The 19,204-nt window shown below is 28.8% G+C and overlaps 1 protein-coding gene across 5 annotated transcripts in view; it reads left to right on the top strand.

Annotated features, from left to right (window-relative positions):
- Positions 1–14,028, top strand: part of Dmtn (transmembrane and coiled-coil domain 2 protein Dmtn) — a 111,861-nt gene extending 97,833 nt beyond the window's left edge. For all 5 annotated transcript variants that reach the window (XM_075290100.1, XM_075290101.1, XM_075290102.1 and 2 more), the window contains 8 exons: positions 7–176; positions 1,170–1,297; positions 1,366–1,576; positions 1,642–1,762; positions 6,929–7,033; positions 7,228–7,341; positions 7,423–7,598; positions 13,047–14,028. In XM_075290100.1, coding sequence (XP_075146215.1) covers positions 7–176; positions 1,170–1,297; positions 1,366–1,576; positions 1,642–1,762; positions 6,929–7,033; positions 7,228–7,341; positions 7,423–7,598; positions 13,047–13,173 — 1,152 coding nt within the window. In that variant the 3' untranslated portion in view covers positions 13,174–14,028. The remainder of the gene's footprint in view (positions 1–6; positions 177–1,169; positions 1,298–1,365; positions 1,577–1,641; positions 1,763–6,928; positions 7,034–7,227; positions 7,342–7,422; positions 7,599–13,046) is intronic.
- Positions 14,029–19,204: the final 5,176 nt, after the last annotated feature.

The following is a 19,204-nucleotide window of genomic DNA, read 5'->3' as shown; positions in this document are numbered from 1 at the left end:
TTTCAGGCCGTTTTTGAGAAAAAGAACCAAAAAAGCGCACATTCAATATCACAATTGCAAAAGAAATTGGACAACTACACAAAGCGTGTGAAAGATCTGCAAAATCAACAATATCAAAATAAATCACAACACCGACAGCCACGTGAAGTATTACGAGACGTGGGCCAAGGACTGAGGTAAAAATACGAAAATGCCAATTCAGCAATCAGAGGAAAAAATATTTGTAATTTTTATTATTTTTTTTTTAATTGAGAAAAAAAATTAATACGGCGACCAGACAAAAAATATCACCATTTCTTTTATTAAAAAAAAATATTCGATTTAAAAATTTTTTTTTTTTGATTAGAAACTTAATTGATTTAATTAATTTTTGAATATTTTTTTTTTTCAAAAATTTAGTTTGAATAAATTTTCTTTTTCATTTTTCATATCTGCAATTTTTATTGATTTTTTTAGTTGAGAAAAAAATTTATTACGGCGGCCAGACAAAAAATATAACCAATTTTTTTTATTAAGAAGATATTCGATTTGAGAAAAAAATTGATTAGAAGATTAATTGATGTAATTAATTTCTATATATATATATATATATATTTCTACATTTATTTTAGCTATTTTTTTCATTTTATGTATTTTAATTTATTTTAATTAACTTTTTTATTTTATTTTCAATAACCTATTTTATTTTGATTAATTTTTAGTTTTGCTTTTTATCAATAATATAATTGATTTAATTAAAAAAGTAAAATCTAGTATTTAAATTTAATTAATTTGTTTATTTGTTTTGTTAATTTGATCATTCAATGTTTGAATTGGCTTTGATGATTGATATTTTCATTTACGTGATTGAAGCCTTTTCAATTAAACACTAAACGAGTCCATTGATTTTCAAAAGTTATTCTCTATCTATAGGTGGGTATTAAGTTCGAGTTAAGCCATTAAAATCAAAAACCAAAAGTAATCGTAAAAATGTTGATTTCTTTTATTCAGTATTATGAGATATAATATAGTTTTATTTGGCCTGTTTCGGCTTTTTATATTACGTTGTTGAATAAATAAATAAATAAACTTGATCTTAATACCCTCCTTAATGTTTTCAAATTCACCACATCCAAAATTAAAAAAATAAAAAAAAAAGATTTATAAAATTTCATTCTGCTAATTTTCAGACATGTTGGTGGAAATATGCGAGATGGTATCAGTGGATTTTCTGCATCTGTTATGGCTAAGCCCAGAGAGTTTGCCCATTTGATTAAAAATAAATTTGGTAGTGCGGATAATATAAATCAAATGACAGGTTTGTATTTACTTAATTAATTAATTACTATATATGATTAATTACCTAATTTTTTGTTATTCATTTAGAAGCCGAATTAAATAATCTAAATATGCCTGCGAATCAAGATATGCTTGGTAGTTCAACTCCCAATAATGCCATACCTACGGCTTCCACTGGATCCGGTGGTGGTGGTGGCGGCGGTGGTGTCATTAATGCTGGTGGAGCGAGTAGTGGTAAATTTAATAGTGAAAATGGTAGTGAATGTAGCAGTGTTACCAGTGAGAGTATACCAGCCGGGTAAGTTTACAATTTCGTTAGCCTTAATGAAATCGAGATTTTCTAGAGATTTTTGTTTATTTCAGCTCTGGAAAAAGTCAATCAGGTGCTAGCCAATATCATATTGTCTTAAAATCTCTCTTAACCGAATTGGCTGAACGTAAGGCTGAAATAGAAAAACTAACAGAACGTGTAGAACGATTAGAGGTTTGTTAAATATTCACGTACATATATATAAAATTTGGATATCCTCACCGAAAACAGGGAATATATTTGAAGAAGGTTGGACAAAATTCATTTCATGATATTTTATGTCAAAAGGAGCATATGTTCGCAAGGTCTGTCTAGTAGAGATAGGAATTCGAATTCAAATTTCGACTTTTTATGATCTCATTCACGTACACCGAAAAAAAAAATATCATCAACATTTTTCCAATTAAATTGTAAGTGATTAAAAAAAAATTTTTTTTAATTGGAACAATTAATTTATTAATTGACTGATTGTTACTATCATTTCATTTGATAGATTGGATCAATTGATTAATTTCGTGATTGACGACAAAAAATATTTTTTCACACAGAAAAAATATCATCAACGTTTTTCCAATTAAAATTTTAATTAATTTAAAAAAAGTATTCAATTAAAAATGTAATTGGTTGAACAAAATTTTTAATTGAAATAAAAATCAATCACAAGAATTAATTGTATCACTTAATTTTTTAATTGGAACAATTAATTTTTTAATTGACTTATTGATACTATCATTTCATTTGATTGATTGATTGATTGACTGATTGATACTATAATTTCTGCGATTGAATACATTTCAATTAAAATCAATTGATTAATTTCGTGATTGAAGACAAAAAATATTTTTTTCACACAGAAAAAATATCATCAACATCTTTCCAATTAAAATTTTAATTGATTTAAACAAAAACAAGTAAGGAAAGTCTGAAGTCGGGCGGGGCCGACTATATTATACACTGCACCACTTTTTAGATCTAAATTGTCGATACCATATCACATCCGTCAAATGTGTTGGGGGCTATATATAAAGGTTTGTCCCAAATACATACATTTAAATATCACTCGATGTGGGCAGAATTTGATAGACTTTTACAAAATCTATAGACTCATAATTTAAGTTGGCTAATGCACTAGGGTGGAACACAATTTTAGTAAAAAATATGGGAAACATTTAAATCTGAATCAATTTTAAGGAAACTTCGCAAAAGTTTATTTATGATTTATCGTTCGATATATATGTATTAGAAGTTTGGGAAAATTAGAGTCATTTTTACAACTTTTCGACTAAGCAGTGGCGATTTAACAAGGAAAATGTTGGTATTTTGACCATTTTTGTCGAAATCAGAAAAACATATATATGGGAGCTATATCTAAATCTGAACCGATTTCAATCAAATTTGGCACACATGACTATATTACTAATTGTACTCCTAGTGCAAAATTTCAACCAAATTGGGCAAAAACTCTGGCTTCTGGGGCCATATAAGTCCATATCGGGCGAAAAATATATATGGAAGCTATATCTAAATCTGAACCGATTTCAATCAAATTTGGCACACATGACTATACTACCAAATGTACTCCTTGTGCAAAATTTCAAGCTAATCGGGATAAAACTCTGGCTTCTGGGTCCATATAAGTGCATATCGGACGAAAGATATATATGGGAGCTATATCTAAATCTGAATCGATTAATTGTATCAATTAATTTTTTTAATTGAAACAATTAATTTTTTAATTGACTGATTGATACTATCATTTCATTTGATTGATTGATACTATATTTTCTGCGATTGAAGACATTTCAATTAAAAATTAATTGGATCAATTGATTAATTTCGTGATTGAATACAAAAAATAATTTTTTCCGTGTAAGAGTTGGCTGAACTCGAGTTCGAGTTCTATATTCATTTTATACAGTGTGACTTCAAGTTGCTATAATTTTGTATAGTGCTCGTCTGACAGCTGGTAGGTCTATTCCACTGACAGTTTATTTTATTGTTTACACACTTACAAAAGCATTTTGATCTATTGCATTCAGAAAAGTTATTCTTGATGAAATTCAAGTGTGAGAGTACGATTGCTTTATATTTGACTGGAAACCCACTAGTGGTTATCGTTAGAGCCCTCCAGTATTTAAATGTGAATAAATCTTTTATTACTCGCAATGTTGCTAGTTACTGTGATACTGGTAGTGTTGCCGTTCCGCGTCTTAAATGCGGGCGAAAAAACGGTAACAACATCACAAATGATTAAAAACATAGCCCATAGCACCGGAGAAGAGACCTCCCACGGCAGACAGCCGCCTCAATTCCCACTTATCAGTGATTGATAAGTGGGAATTGAGGCGGCTGACGTGTGTCCCATCTGTGACCAAGGGCCACATGACACTCGTCAGCTTTTTGCTTGCCCAGCTAAACCTACCCGACTCACTACCAGATTACTCTGGACGCACTAGTTGAAGTACCAAAGCATAAAACAAAATGGATGAAATTGCATTAAAAACAGTTACAACAACATTAGAAACATGGCTCTGGCCAGCTTTAATCGAAATCCAGGCCGCAGTGGTAGAAAACTTGTTCATGTGCTGAATGGTGACAGTTTATTTTATTATTTACCAAAGCATTTTGATATATTGCATTCTGAACTAAAGTTATTCGTCGTGGAATTCAAGTGTGATTGCTTAATATTTGCTGTCCAGCATTTACATCGTGTCCTAAAAGCGAGCGAAAAAAACGATAATAACACCAGAAAAGTGGCTCCGGCCAGATTTGATCGAAATCCACGTCACTAGAAAACATGCACGTGAGCTGACCTTATTGCGAGAACTGAAAATTAGCTTGGACTAAGGTCATTGAAGTTCCAAAAAGTACATGTGCAAGTTAGGCTTGAAAGGGTCCAGAATTTGCTTCGCTTCCAGTTACCGAATTTGGGTTTCTCCAATGGGAAGCCATTCCAAATTGAGCTATTTGTGAACAAACAAAATGATCGGATTTCGTTGCCAAAGAGGTCCACTGAAAATGTACACAATAGATTGGCCACCAGAACCAGGAGTAAAAAAACGAATTTAACGAAAAAATGCCCTAAAGATAGTATTGAAGACAAACAGGTGTTTGGACGAAACTGGGATTGAACTCTTGACTCTTTGTATGCAAGGCACGGTGGCTCCCAAGTTGTTGGATTTTTGCGTCTGAGCCATTTGGGACAGTAAGTTTAACAGCAAAAATACCAAAATGTCGATGATCTCAAGACGTCGCTTCGTAATAAATGGGCCAAAATACCGCTGAGCTACTTTCGTGTAGTGTGTGATGGCTTTGTCGGCCGTTTGGTGGCCACAATTCGTGACAAAGGTAGCCAATTCGAACAAATTCTAACTGATTCTAAAATTTGAAGACAAGACAAACATTTCGGTTGCAGACCATGGATGTTCGAACAGCTCTTAGCAACATCACACTCAGCACGCGTCAACCAAGAATGGCTTAAAACGGAGGTTGCCGCTCGAAGGACATTAACATCTCGAGATCTCAAACCGTTGGACTATTCGCTTGGGACATTGTGGTGATTAAGTCAAAGGCACTAAAATACTAAAGTGTCGATCATTTGAAGACGACGCCAACGACCAAAATACCGCAGAGCCATTTCCTAAGTTGATTCTAAAAGTTGAAGCACTGATTGATTTTTGCATCTGAACCCTTTTGACAGTAAGGTTGACAGCAAAAATACCAAAATGTCGATGATCTCAAGACGTCGCTTCGTAGAGAATGGGCCAAAATACCGCTGAGCTACTTTCGTGTAGTGTGTGATGGCTTTGTCGGCCGTTTGGAGGTCACAATTCGTGACAATGGTAGACAATTCGAATAAATTTTAACTGATTCTAAAATTTGAAGACAAGAGCAGAAAAAATATTTCGGTTGCAGGCCATGGATGTTGGAACATGTCTTAGCAACATCGCACTCAGCACGCGTCAACCAAGAATGGCTTAAAACGGAGGTTCCTCATTTCATTTGTACCGCTCGAAGGGCATTAAAATCTCCAGATCTCAAACCGTTGGACTATTCGCTTGGGGTATTGTGGAGATTAAGGTAAAGGCACTAAAATACTAAAGTGTCGATCATTTGAAGACGACGCCAACGACCAAAATACCGCAGAGCCATTTCCTAAATTGATTCTAAAAGTTAAAGCACTGATGGATTTTTGCGTCTGAGCCATTTTGGACAGTAAGGTTGACAGCAAAAATACCAAAATGTTGATGATCTCAAGACGTCGCTTCGTAGAAAGTGGGCCAAAATACCGCGGAGCTACTTTCGTGTAGTGCGTGATGGCTTTGTCGGCCGTTTGGAGGCCACAATTCGTGACAATGGTAGACAATTCGAATAAATTTTAACTGGTTCTAAAATTTGAAGCCAAGAGCAGAAATATTATTTCGGTTGCAGACCATGGATGTTCGAACAGGTCTAGCAACATCGCACTCAGTACGTGTCAACCAAGAATGGCTTAAAACGGAGGTTCCTCCTTTCATTTGTACCGCACGAAAGGTACAAAAATCTCCGGACTATTCGCTTGGGGTATTGTGGAGATTAAGGTAAAGACACTAAAATACCAAAGTGTCGATCATTGGACGCCAACGACCAAAATACCGCAGAGCTAAATTGATACTAAAAAGTTGAAGCACTGAGGAGATAAACATTTCGGCTGCAAACCGTGGACATTCCAAAATGGTTCATGATGCTCGAATTCAGCATGCGTCAACCAAGAATGCGCCTGAGTCGTTTTGTAAAGTTTTCGATCTTCTCAAGACGTAGATTCGTCGGGAATGAGCCAAAATACTGCAGAGCCACTTTCGTGTAGTGTATGAAGGCTTTTTCGGCCGTTTGAAGATCACAATTCGTGTCTAAGGTAGCCAATTCAAATAAAATAAAATAACAAATCTAGTCTCATTCTAAAATTTGACGTTATTTCCGACTTTTGTGTTTAACAATAAAATAAAAAAATTAAAAAATAGATCTTTTCATTTTTGCATTATGCCAATTATGCCAGGGAAATCTAAGCAAATGAGCTAACATGCTTAGGTATCGCCCGGAATATTGCTGGCAAACTTGCTGATAACTGATTACTGTAATTATGGGTCGTTGGCCGATGAAGGAATTTAAACAAACGGCTCGGATGAAGTACAATGACTAATGGACAGATCAAAAAAACTGTTAGTTACAATAAATTTACGATACTTCGACTTAGATAGGTCTTTGTCGGATATTTTCCCTGTGGTGAAGGCATATTTAGGTCAACTTGTCTTGCTTCTTCGGTTATGGAATAATAATTAAATTCTTTCCCCATATTTTCAGAATGCTCAAAAGGATTTTAATAATTTAACTGCAACACTGGAAGGTGAACGTTATAGAGCCGAAGGTTTAGAAGAACAAATCAATGATTTAACGGAACTTCATCAGGTGAGATTAAATTTAATAAAAAAAAACAGTTAAAATTTCATAATAAATGAATTCATACAATTTTTGTAAATGTTATTGTCCATATTTTAGAATTTTAAAAAATTCTTTCTTGGAAAGAAATTCAACTTTAATGTTTTTTTTTTTAACACAAAAAATTTAATCAATCTCTTTGTTTTTTTCTTCCTTGTTTTCAGAATGAAATTCAAAACCTAAAACAAACCATTGCCGATATGGAAGAAAAAGTCCAATACCAAAGTGATGAACGTCTACAGGATGTTAATGAAGTTTTAGAAAATTGTCAAACTAGAGTAAGTTTTAAAATAAGAAATGATCTTCATTTCAATACAAAAAAAAACATATGACCTAATGAATTTTATCAAAATTTTCAGATATCAAAAATGGAACATCTATCCCAGCAACAATATGTAACTGTTGAAGGTATTGACAATTCAAATGCCCGCGCTTTAGTTGTGAAATTAATAAATGTTGTGCTGACTATACTGCAAGTGGTACTACTGCTGGTGGCGACAGCGGCGGGCATTATAATGCCATTTTTGAAAACGAGGTAAACTTTTTATATATTATAAAAAATAGGGAAGGTTGTACCAGTTGTGAAACCAAGGAAAACAGGCACATCTTGGAGACTCGTAGAGACCAACTACTCTTCATTCGCCCGTCACGAAGGTGCTTGAAGCTATTTTACTAATCAACTTCACAGAACATCTAATGTTGGCAGAATATCAGCATGGTTTTCGCTCGGGCAGGAGAACGACCGCGGCGTTATGTTAATTAATAGCCAAAATTGGGATTGGGGGATTGAATAGTAATAGACCGCATAAACGTTTGATTCTCGTGGCATTGGACTTCGATGCACCTTCTTAATAGATATTTTAGAAACTTCCCTCCCTAATAATCTTAAGAGATGGTTGACAAACTATATGGCTAGCAGACAATCTTATGTGGAATTTAGAGGAAAAGCATTTTCGCCCAGGAGGAATAAAATTTTGACAAAATTGTCTATAGAAATAAAATTTTGGCAAAAATTTCTATAGAAATAAAATTTTGACAAAATTTTCTATAGAAATAAAATATTGACAAAATTTGCTATAGAAAAAAATGTTCACAAAATTTTTTATGAAAAAAAAATTTTTTTGACAACATTTTCTATAGAAATAAAATTTTGACAAAGTTTTCTACAGAAATAAAATATTGACAAAATTTTCTATAGAAATAAAATTTTGACAAAATTTTCTATAGAAATAAAATGTTGACAAAACTTTCTATAGAAATAAAATTTTGACAAAATTTTCTATAGAAATAAAATTTAGACACAATGTTCTATAGTTGACAAAATTTTCTATAGAAATAAGATTTTGACAAAATTTTCTATAGAAATAAAATGTTGACAAAATTTTCTACAGAAATAAAATATTGACAAAATTTTCTATAGAAATAAAATTTTCACAAAATTTTCTATAGAAATAAAATTTTGACAAAATTGTCTGTAGAAATAAAATTTTCTATAGAAGTAAAATTTTGACAAAATTTTCTATAGAAATAAAATTTTGACAAAATTTTCTATAGAAATAAAATTTAGACAAAATGTTCTATAGTTGACAAAATTTTCTATAGAAATAAGATTTTGACAAAATTTTCTATAGAAATAAAATGTTGACAAAATTTTCTACAGAAATAAAATATTGACAAAATTTTCTATAGAAATAAAATTTTCACAAAATTTTTTATAGAAATAAAATTTTGACAAAATTTTCTATAAAAATAAAATTTTGACAAAATGTTCTATACCTCAAGGCGGCTCCTCTTCTATCATCAGATGTCCACCTGATAACCTATACGGATGACTGTTCAATAGTTACATCAGGTAGAGACAGCAAAGACCTTGAGGTGAGAAATCTTTATGTGCAGAAATGTAGTCATTAACACCACCCTGCACATAGAGATTGCTTTGCGAGCAGGAATCTGAAACTTTTTTGCTTCTTAGTCGACGGCAACCATTTTCACATCGTGGACCAATGAATTGAACCTAGAGCTTGATATCCACATTGTTGGCCAGAGCATCCCCACATGCAAGAACTACAAGTTTTTTGTGGGACGTTTTGATGCTTTGTTCCTTTTTGGAAAACATGCGCAAATCGTTGGCGAGTAGAAGCAAAATATTGAAAGCATTGGTTGGTATCACATGTGGGAAAGATAAGGAGACAATTCAAAAGACCTATGAGTCTATTGGTCGTCCCCTTATCGATTATATGGTCACCGTTTGGACTCACTGTAAAAGCGATACCTATTGGAGAAATCGTCAAACGATACAAAATACTCCGTTGCGGTTTGCCCCTGTATGTCACTTTAAAACACCAGAAGAGCATCTGCTGTATGAGTCAAAATGATCTCGTTGAGGCAACATTGCGATCTCCTCACCCACCAGCACCTAATAAAGTGCAGAGGGGCAAACCACCATCAAGAGGGCACCAATCTGAACGAGCCAAGCCCATCCAGTTGGATTTCAGAAAAGACCTAAATTCAATTGACTACTTGATCGGCGATGACAGTGATGAGGGAATAAGGATGGCATTGAGGACGGCACACACTTGTGGGTGGAAGATCACCACCTTTCTACGATGACGTGAGACGACTGCTTAGAGAAGCCAGGTCGTTGCTATTTCAGCTAACATCTGGTATCTCCTGGTATTTGAACAGTTTACCTCTTCCTTCTGAACATTCGCCGACATTCGAAAAGTTTGTCAAAATCTTATTTCTATAGAAAATTTTGTCAAAATTTTATTTCTATAGAAAATTTTGTCAAAATTTTATTTCTATAGAAAATTTTGTCAATGCTTTATTTCTATCGAAAATTTTGTCAACATTCTATTTCTGTAGAAAATTTTGTCAACTTTTTATTTCTATAGAAAATTTTGTCAAAATATTTCTATCGAAAATATTGTCAAAATTTTATTTCTATAGAAAATTTTGTCCAAATTTTATTTCTATAGAAAATTGTGTCACAAAATTTTATTTGTATAGAAAATTTTGTCAAAATTTTATTTCTATAGAAAATTTTGTCAATACTTTATTTCTATCGAAAATTTTGTCAAAATTTTATTTCTATAGAAAATTTTGTCACAAAATTTTATTTCTATAGAAAATGTTGTCAAAATTTTATTTTTATAGAAAATTTTGTCAAAATTTTATTTCTATAGAAAAGTTTGTCAAAATTTCATTTGTATAGAAAATTTTGTCACAAAATTTTATTTCTACCCGTGTAAAAATTGGGTGATCTGATTTGATATGGTTAGATCTGAGCCAAGATATGGTCAGATCTGAGCAGATCCGAAAAATGGTTATATCTGGTCAGATCTAAATACTATGAAATTGGATCTGATCAGATCTCAAAAATGAGACAGATCTAATCAGATCTAATTTGATATAATTGTATATTATTTGATACAATTGTATCTTTCAACACATAATGTTTTATTTAATAATACAGACAAAAAGTATGTGCATAATAAATATGTTTAATTTAAATTGATCCATCAAAGCTATTTAAGAGTATTGACAGTTGAGTTAGAGTGTTGTCCAAGGGTTTTTTCGTTTGTTTCTTCTGCTTTGGACTTAGACACGCGACTAAAGTATTACAGCGTTAAGGCAATCTGCAATGAAATTAAGTAAAAAAACAATTATTAAACAAATATAGGAATAAACAAATATGGGAACATATTGAACTATCTAAGCAAGTATTAGTATTGTTTTGGATCATTCTTCTTTAAGTTGCAATAAAAATTGCCATATAATTTTATGTTGCTTTTAATACTCACATTTAAAGTGTATTCGGGATTAGGTTAGGTATAGCGATAGGCTGTTATTTTAGGCTCATACATACTATTCAGACCATCATGACATCACAGTGATCAACATCTCACTTATCACTGACTGCTGCTCGATTCAATAATTAGCTCAATAACATGGGACCTCCTTGCTATAATCGAGTCCTATCGGCATTTCACGTTGCGCTGAAACAACTTAGAGAATCTTTGAAGCAGAAATGTCACCAACATTACTGCGAGGAGATAATCCACCGCCGAAATAATTTTTGGTGTTGGTCGGAACTGGGATTGAACCCGTGACCTTTTGAATGCAAGGCGGGCATGTTAACCAGTACACCACTGAGGTTTCCTTTTCTTCCAAATCTAGACAATAGTAAAACAATATGAAAATGACTATTAAGGAAATAACAAATACAATCTACTTACCTACATAATCTCCGCAATAAAGGAAACGATATACACTTTATCAAAGGAACACATTTAAAACAATTATATTAAATTTCTTAATTTTCTCAGCTAGTCTGGCGTTAAATTTGTTTAGAAGTGATGCCCCTGACGGCGTTGACATTTGACATAATGGCATTGAGGTTTAGACGTGTATTTCAAAAATCTTTTTAACTTGTTCATGATTTTTTTTATTATATTTTGGACCGTATTTAACCCCATATATAGTCAGATATGATGTTATATCTACCATATCTTATTAGATATAGTGCTATATATGGTCCTATCCAAGCATATATTATTAGATATGCCAGATATAATTAGATATTATACTATATATGATGAGATCTGCAATTATATCTAACCAGATCTAGAACCATATATAGCATATCTGTGCATATCTAATTATGTATGAACCAATATCTGAACAGATCCAATTAGATCCAATTTGATATTATTAGATAGGATTGGATCCTCCAATTTTTACACGGGTATAGAAAATCTTGTCAAAATTTTATTTCTATAGAAAATTTTGTCAAAATATTATTTCTATCGAAAATTTTGTCAAAATTTTATTTCTATAGAAAATTTTGTCCAAATTTTATTTCTATAGAAAATTGTGTCACAAAATTTTATTTTTATAGAAAATTTTGTGAAAATTTTATTTATTTCCATTTGCTAAAGCCTCCATATACGAGTAGACCGATTTCACTTTTTGAGGGTGTAAAAAGCGCACTGATCATGAAAATTGCTTGAAACTGAATGTAAGATTTTTCTTCTCGTAATCATTTAAATAATGGGGGTAAAAATCTAAAGATTTTAGATTTGAAATCAAGGCGTTATTTCATCATTTCCTTGCACACATACAAGAGATGTTTATCATTCCTCTAAAATTCAAACAAAAATCGATCTTATCAATAAAATCTTTCAATTTATCTTCGGGAAGCGTACACCCAGAGAAGGATTATGATCACCTCAAACATGTTTTAAGAGCAAAATGTTATTTTTGGGTGGTAACCATGTCAAATGGTTTTCGCAACCATGTTATTTTCTCGGAAATCATGTATCTGATTTCGGCAAGCAGGTTATATTTGACGAGAAAATAACATTTTAGCGACAAACATGTTACATGATCACCATACAAAGATAACATTTTGCTCTTGAAACATGTTTGAGGTGATCATATCCCTTCCCTGCGTGTACTGGTTGAAGTGATCTCCTTGGGAGAATATCTGTCATCAACCCTGAAATTTTCAATGAAAACTATAATATTTGATTCATGGTGGTGGGTATTTAAGATTTGGCCCGGTCGACCTTACGGCCGTATATACTTGTTGATTATCACTTGTTCCGATCGATGACGCATGACCTGACTGATCAGCATTTTCGTTAATATGAGAATGGCAATAATTGGTTCGATTCGAGGATTGAGACAAGTGTTTTTTTTTCGTAGCGGTATCCGTATATCAGAATGATGGGAAGCAGTGGTGGCTAGAGATGGACAATACTTCCCGATTGATTAGTTTTTTACAATTTTTTTTCGGAATGAATTCTCAAACATCACAGATTTTTAATTTGCGTTGTCAATATTTTTATACAAATTAAATTATCCCCGAAAAATAATTCTGCTCGATTATGTTATTTAATGCTTAAGAATTGTTTATTTAAATCTCTAAAATTAAAAAAAAATTGATTCTATAATCTTTTTTTTCTTATTAACATTTCAGAGTGCGTGTGCTGACGACATTCTTCTCGATATTCATTATAATTTGTGTGATACGTCAATGGCCCGATGTTCAGGACATTGGCGCTGGTTTATTGCGTCATTTAAAACAGTCTTTGGTTGTTAAATAAATTAATATAGAATATATAAACGTATATACGTATTTATATATATATATATGTGTGTATGTGTTAATTCATATATATTGTATATGTAAGGAACCCTGTTTTTTTACGCTGTATATACAAATACGATATATATGTGTATAGGATAACATATATATGTATATGTTTAATATTATATAAATAGCGCATACCTATATAAATTTATATTTATTATAATAATATAGTATGTTTTGTAGCTTAAAATACTATTATTAGTACGATATATATTTTTTGTATTTAAGACATTTTAGGCCTTATCCAAATATCCAAAAAAATCGAAACTGAAAACAAAAATTATGAACAAAAATCCTCCCGAAATATAAGAGAAAATAAGAAAAAAACATTAACCATACACATGTATCTTTAAGTTCATCCCATAAACAAATAGATGATGGTCATGATGATCATGATGATGCAAATGCACGACGAAGAAGATTAAGATTTTCAGACAAACTAACCTAACCTGCATTAACGACGGTGTACGTTGAACAATAGCTTGCTAGACGGAGAAAATAACTATTCCTATATAAGGTCAAAGTGTGGAATTTAATGTAAATTTAAATTCTAACATTATTTTCTAACTATGTACCATGATAAACTATTTATATATACATATAAATATATATATACATAAATACATACTACTATTAGATAATAGATTTATATATATTATCCACATTTGTAAATATGACGCATGTATGTCAATTATTTTCATGTTTTTTTTTGGTGAATTGAAAACAAAAAAAAAGAAACTTTAATTGACATCTCCTGATTTCAAGTTATGTTTAGTAATAAACTTTGTAATGTATTTTAAATTGAAAATGGTTTCGATGTTTTTATTTTTGGATTTCATTGGCATGAATTGTCTTTAGTCGAATTGAGACTTTTGGAGTCCAAAGTGGGCTAACGCGAACCCAAATTGTTAAAGGTGGCCGAATTTGACAACATTTTCTATAGAAATAAAATTTTGACAAAATTTTCAATAGAAATCAAATTTAAACAAAATTTTCTTAAAGAAATACAATTTTGACAAAAATTTCTTCAGAATTAAATTTTTAACAAATTTTTTTATAGAAAGAAAATTGTGACAAAATTTTCTATAGAAATAAAATGTTGACAAAATGTTCTATAGAAATAAAATTTTCACAAAATATTCTATACAAATAAAACTTTGGCTCGGTTTAGGGACTGTTTCCAGCGGACAGAGTCTAAATTGAACTAATGCCAACCCAAAGTGGGTTAGGTGACCGGCCTTTGGGCTCAGAAAATTTTCTATAGAAATAAAATTTTGACAAATTTTTGTATAGAAATAACATTTTAACAAAATTTTCTATAGAAATAAAATTTTGACAAAATTTTCTATAGAAATATATTTTTGACAAAATTTTCTATAGAAATAAAATTTTGACATTTTCTATAGAAATAAAATTTTGACAAAATTTTCCTATAGAAATTAAATTTTGACAAAATTTTCTATAGAAACTAAATTTTGACAAAATTTTCCTATAGAAAAGCAATTTTGACAAAATTTTCTATAGACATAAAATTTTGATAAAATTTTCTATAGAAATAAAATTCTGAAAAAATTTTCTATAGAAATAAAAATTAGACAAAATTTTCTATAGAAAAAAAATTTTGGTAAAATTTTCTTAAGAAATACAATTTTGACAAAATTTTCTATAGAATTAAAATTTTGACAAAATTTCCTAAAAACAAAAAATTTTGACAAAATTTTCTATAGAAATAAAATTTTAACAAAATTTTTAATAAAAATTTTGTATAGAAATGAAATGTTGACAAAATTTTCTATAGAAATAAAATTTGGAGAAAAATTTCTACAGAAATAAAATTTTGACAAAATTTCCTATAAAAATAAAATTTGGACAAAAATTTCTACAGAAATAAAATTTTAACAAAATTTTTTATAGAAAGAAAATTGTGACAAAATTTCTATAGAAATAAAATTTTGGCTCGGTTTAGGAACTGTTTTCAGCGGACAGAGTCCAAATTGAACTAAAGCCAACCGAAAGTGGGTTAAGTGACAGGCCTTTGGGCTCAGCAAATTTTCTATAGAAATAAAATGTTTGTATAGAAATAAAATTTTAACAAAATTTTCTATAAAAATAAAAATTTTCTATAGATATAAAATTTTGACCAAATTTTCTATAGAAATAAAATTTTGACACAATTTTCCTTTAGAAATAAAATGTTGACACAATTTTCTATGGGAATAAAAGTTTTAAAAAATTTTCTATAGAAATAAAATTTTGACAAAATTTTCTATAGAAATAAAGTTTTGACAAAATTTTCTATAGAAATAAAGTTTTGACAAAATTTTCTATAAACATAAAATTTTGACAAAATTTTCTATAGAAAGAAAATTTTGAAAAAATTTTCTATAGAAATAAAATTTTGAAAAAATTTTCTATAGAAATAAAATTTTGAGAAAATTTTCCTATAGCAATAAAATTTTGAAAAAATTTTCTATAGAAATAAAATGTTGACAACATTTTCCTATAGAAATAAGATTGTGACAAAATGTTCTATAGAAATAAAATGTTGACAAAACTTTTTATAGAAATAAAATTTTAATTATATTTGCTTAGTTCGGCTTGAGGTCATGTGAATAAAAACAGATGTTGTTGTTTTTTGAGTTGTATTTTTATATTTAAAATTTTCCAATATTTCGAGACATCTCCGATGCTCGTCTTCAGGGAAATTACTTTAAACAAAAAGAAAAAACATTTAACACATTAACAAAAAAAATATACCATTACATGAAAAACACAGATAATTACATTTAAATTTAAAGAACAGTGAACTTCTTTACAAGGGAGTATATTTACAACTAAAAGCTAATCTGTCTTTCTATATTTTTGTACAATATTTCTATAAATATGTGCACAATGGTCCGTATCAGTCTTAAAATTCATTCGTCTTTCTGCAGGTACATTTATAATATGTAGCATCTCCTGCAGAAAGACGAATGAATTTTAAGACTGATACGGACCATTGTGCACATATTTATAGAAATATTGTACAAAAATATAGAAAGACAGATTAGCTTTTAGTTGTAAATATACTCCCTTGTAAAGAAGTTCACTGTTCTTTAAATTTAAATGTAATTATCTGTGTTTTTCATGTAATGGTATATTTTTTTTGTTAATGTGTTAAATGTTTTTTCTTTTTGTTTAAAGTAATTTCCCTGAAGACGAGCATCGGAGATGTCTCGAAATATTGGAAAATTTTAAATATAAAAATACAACTCAAAAAACAACAACATCTGTTTTTATTCACATGACCTCAAGCCGAACTAAGCAAATATAATTAAAAGTTTAAAGGTCAACTAATTAAAACAACGAAATAAAATTTTGACAAAATTTTCCTATAGAAATAAAATGTTGACAAAATGTTCTATAGAAATAAAATGTTGACAAAACTTTTATAGAAATAAAATTGTGACAAAATTTTCCTATAGAAATAAATTGTTGACAAAATTTTCTATAGAAATAAAATTTTGACAAAATTTTCTATAGAATAAAATTTTGACAGAAAAAAATGTTGACATTTTCTATATAAATAAAATTTTGATAAAATTTTCTATAGAAATAAAGTTTTGACAAATTTTTCTATAGAAATAAAGTTTTGACAAAATTTTCTATAGAAATAAAATTTTGACAAAACTTTTTATAGATATAAAATTTTACCAAAAATTTTCCTATAGAAATAAAATGTTGAAAAATTTTTCTATAGAAATAAAATGTTGACAACATTTTTTATAGAAATAAAATGTTGAAAAAATTTTCTATGGAAATAAAATGTTGACAAATTTTTTTATAGAAATAAAATTTTGACAAAATTTTCTATAAAACTAAAATTTTGTCATAATTTTCTATAAAAATAAAATTCTGGCAAAATTTTCTATAGAAATAAAATGTTTATGAAATTTTCTATAGAAATAAAATTTTGAAAATTGATCTAATGCCAACCCAAAGTGGGTTAGGTGACCCGCCTTTGGGCTCAGCAAAGTTTCTATAAAAATAAAATTTTGACAAAATTTTCTGTAGAATTACAATTTGGAAAAATTTTCTATAGAATTAAAGGTTTGACAAAATTTTCTATAGAAATAAAATTTTGACAAAATTTTCTATAGAAATAAAATTTTGACAAAATTTTCTATAGAAATAAAATTTTGACAAAATTTTCTATAGAAATAAAATTTTGACAAAATTTTCTATAGAAGTAAATTTTTAACAAAATTTTCTATAAAAATAAAATTGTAACCAAAATTTTCTATAGCAGTAAAATTTTGACAAAATTTTCTATAGAAATAAAATTTTGATATTTTCTATGGAAATAAAATTTTAACAAAATTTTCTATAGAAATAAAATTTTATTTTTGGTTTTAGTCCAACTCAAGGTCATTAATGAAAAAACTCCAGATATTTTTCATTAATGACCTTGAGCTGGACGTTGAGCTGGAGTAAAACCAAAAATATAGTTAAACTCAGGTCAAAAATCCAAATGAAATAAAATTTTGACAATATTTTATATAGAAGTAAACTGTTGACAAAATTTTCTATGGGAATAAAATTTTGACAACATTTTCTATAGAAATAAAATTTTAACAAATTTTTCTATAGAAATAAAATTTTGACAAATAAAAATTCTAGAGAAAACAAATTTTCTATAGAACTAAAAATATTGAAAAAAAAAAATTCTATGGAAATAAAATTTTGACAAAATTTTCTATGGAAATAAAATTGTGACAAAATTTTCTATGGGAATAAAAGTTTTAAAAATTTTCTATAGAAATAAAATTTTGACAGAAAAAAATGTTGACAACATTTTCTATAGAAACAAAATTTTGAAAAAATTCTATATATAAATAAAATTTTGACAAAATTTTCTAAAGGAATAAAATTTTGATAAAATTTTCTATGGAAATAAAATTTTCCTATAGAAATAAAATTTTGACAAATTTTTCCTAAAGAAATAAAATTTTGACAACATTTTCTGTAGAAAAAAAGTTTGACAAAATTTTCTATAGAAAAAAAAAATTTGACAAAATTTTCTATAGAAATAAATTTGTGACAACATTTTCTACAGAAATAAAAAGTTGACAAAATTTTCTATAGAAAAAAAATTTGAAAATGTTTCTATAGAAAAAACAAAACATTTAACAAAATTTTCTATAGAAATAAAATTTTGACAAAATTTTCTATAGAAATAATATTTTGACAAAATTTTCTATAGAAATAAAATTTGACAAAATTTTCTATAAAAATACAATTTTGAGAAAATATTCCATAGAAATAAAATTTTGAGAAAATTTTCCTATAGAAATAAAATTTTGACAAAATTTTCTGTAGAATTACAATTTTGACAAAATTTTCTGTAGAATTACAATTTTGACAAAATTTTCTATAGAAATAAAAAAATTTTGTTTTGTTCGTTTCCTTTAATTTTTTTATTGTACATACAATTTTCTATATCATGTTCATTTTATTTAAAACAAAAATACATTAAAAATTAATAGCAATAAATACCAAAATGTTATACGTGATTTTTCTTCGAAACAAAAATACCGGTTGAATAAATAAAATATATACCCAATATTTATTAAATAAAAAAAGATTAAAAGCCAATTTCTCATTTCGGAAATGAATGATTTCGATTCAATGTTTTTGGCATTTCAGTTGAAAGAAATCTATAGTTTCGGTTATGAGAAATGGATAGTAAATTATGGTTTTCCCCTACCAACTGTTGTTAAAATATCTACCCAATTACCTATCTCAAAGAAAATATCTAACAATAATTGAAACGGATTAATTTGCCATATACTCAAATCAATAATCTGCAATTATTTTTTTTTAATATAAAGAAAAATGTGAGCAAAAATGATCAAGAATAAAACTATTAAACTTTTTTTATTTATGGGTCATTTAGAGAATTAAAAATTGATAAAAAAAAGCTTCAAATATAGGAAAAACTTATT

Source organism: Haematobia irritans, chromosome 1, assembly GCF_050003625.1.
Source record: "Haematobia irritans isolate KBUSLIRL chromosome 1, ASM5000362v1, whole genome shotgun sequence".
Classification (NCBI taxonomy): domain Eukaryota; kingdom Metazoa; phylum Arthropoda; class Insecta; order Diptera; family Muscidae; genus Haematobia; species Haematobia irritans.
This window is presented reverse-complemented; position numbering and strand designations above follow the sequence as displayed.